The sequence below is a fragment of the Charadrius vociferus genome, unplaced genomic scaffold (assembly GCF_000708025.1).
Source record: "Charadrius vociferus isolate BGI_N301 unplaced genomic scaffold, ASM70802v2 scaffold1578, whole genome shotgun sequence".
Classification (NCBI taxonomy): domain Eukaryota; kingdom Metazoa; phylum Chordata; class Aves; order Charadriiformes; family Charadriidae; genus Charadrius; species Charadrius vociferus.
Genome location: NW_009649704.1, coordinates 643,981 through 645,397, shown reverse-complemented (window position 1 = coordinate 645,397; position 1,417 = coordinate 643,981). Strand labels below are relative to the sequence as shown.

The 1,417-nt window shown below is 64.8% G+C and overlaps 1 protein-coding gene across 1 annotated transcript in view; it reads left to right on the top strand.

Moving 5' to 3' along the window:
• The window catches only part of COL9A2 (collagen, type IX, alpha 2), a gene marked incomplete at its 5' end in the record, with an annotated part of 66,935 nt that overhangs the window by 13,047 nt on the left and 52,471 nt on the right, over nucleotides 1–1,417 (top strand). The window contains 4 exons of the mRNA XM_009890604.1: nucleotides 66–163; nucleotides 791–862; nucleotides 946–981; nucleotides 1,203–1,247. Of these exons, the coding sequence (XP_009888906.1) occupies nucleotides 66–163; nucleotides 791–862; nucleotides 946–981; nucleotides 1,203–1,247 (251 nt within the window). The remainder of the gene's footprint in view (nucleotides 1–65; nucleotides 164–790; nucleotides 863–945; nucleotides 982–1,202; nucleotides 1,248–1,417) is intronic.

Here is a 1,417-nt window from a genome sequence, read left to right as displayed (position 1 = left end):
CTATGGGGGTTTGTGGCGGTGTTGGGCGCTGCCCCTGACTCTTCTCTCTCCCTGGATCTCCGCAGGGCGACCGGGGCGAGCGCGGCCTCGTGGGCCCCCCCGGCGAGCAGGGCAAAGCGGTGAGTGGTACCCACAGCCCGGCTGGGGGATGGGCTTCACCTTGGCATGTGGGGGATGCTCAGCCCGGGGGGTTCGGGAGGGACGGGGACAGCGGGGCACGCCTGGCACTGCTACACCGACCCCTCGCTTTGATCCCGGCCGGGGTCGGTCCCGCGCCCCGTCCCGCTGTGCCTGGCTGCCGGGGTGAGGGATTAGCCAAAGGGGCAAATACCGCAGGGATTAGCTGGCCCGGGGCCACGCTGGGTTTGCAGCCCCAGCCGGGTGAGGAATTTCCTCCTGGCCCGGCGTGAGCGGGGAGGCTGCCAGGGAGGCTTTCCCAGGGTGGAAAATGGCCAAAAAATGACCTTTGTCCCTCTGGCTTCCTGGGGGACAGGACCCTGTCCCTGACGAAGCTCCCCTCTACGTGGCTGTTGGGGGTTGGACTAGATGACCTTTAAAGGTCCCTTCCAACCCAAACTATTCTATGATCATTTTCTGCCCTGTGCCCCCCGAGAGGCTGTGTTTAGGGCAGGTTGGGATGCTGTGGGGCAGCCTGAGCCGCTTGGAGGGGACGAGGAGCTGCCTGTGCATCTTGTTGCCTTGGGGAGGGTGCTCCAATGGGGGAGGAGGGTCCTACCACCATCTCTTCACACTCATTTCTATCTTTTTCCCATCTTACCTTGATTTCCAGGGGCCAAAGGGCGAGCAGGGTCCACCGGGGATCCCAGGACCCCAAGGCTTGCCGGGAGTCAAAGGAGACAAGGTGAGCGCTCTGGCTGCAGGGGCCGGGCTGCTCAGGGGTCCAGCTCAGGGAAGCTGGGCTGACCCCCCTTCTCCTTTCTCCAGGGCTCCCCGGGGAAAACCGGCCCCAAAGGCAGTACTGTGAGTACATCACCCTCCTGCCCGGGCTGGGGGACCAGTGGGGAATGGCTGACACCCGTGTTTAACAGGGCTGGCACCCACCTCGTGGTGGGGGCTGACACCAGGCGCTTTCTCCATCAATCCCCCTGGCGTCCCGGCCGAGGAGGGGGGGGGTTAAAGCGCCTGTGGAGGAGGTGAGTGCTGGCTGTGATGGCTCACATTTCTCATTGCCTTTCCTCTAGGGAGACCCGGGCGTTCACGGCCTCGCAGGGCTGAAGGGAGAGAAGGTGGGTCCCCACAGACGGGTTCTGGGGTGGGATGGTGGGGACGGGCTGGATGCGGGTCCCTGCCCGTGCTGGGGTCTCCTATCCAGCATCCCCCGGGCACTGCGGCATTGCACCCCAGTACAGTCTCGGTGTGCTCTGGGGGTGGTATGTGTGCCTCCCCCCAGCTGCAT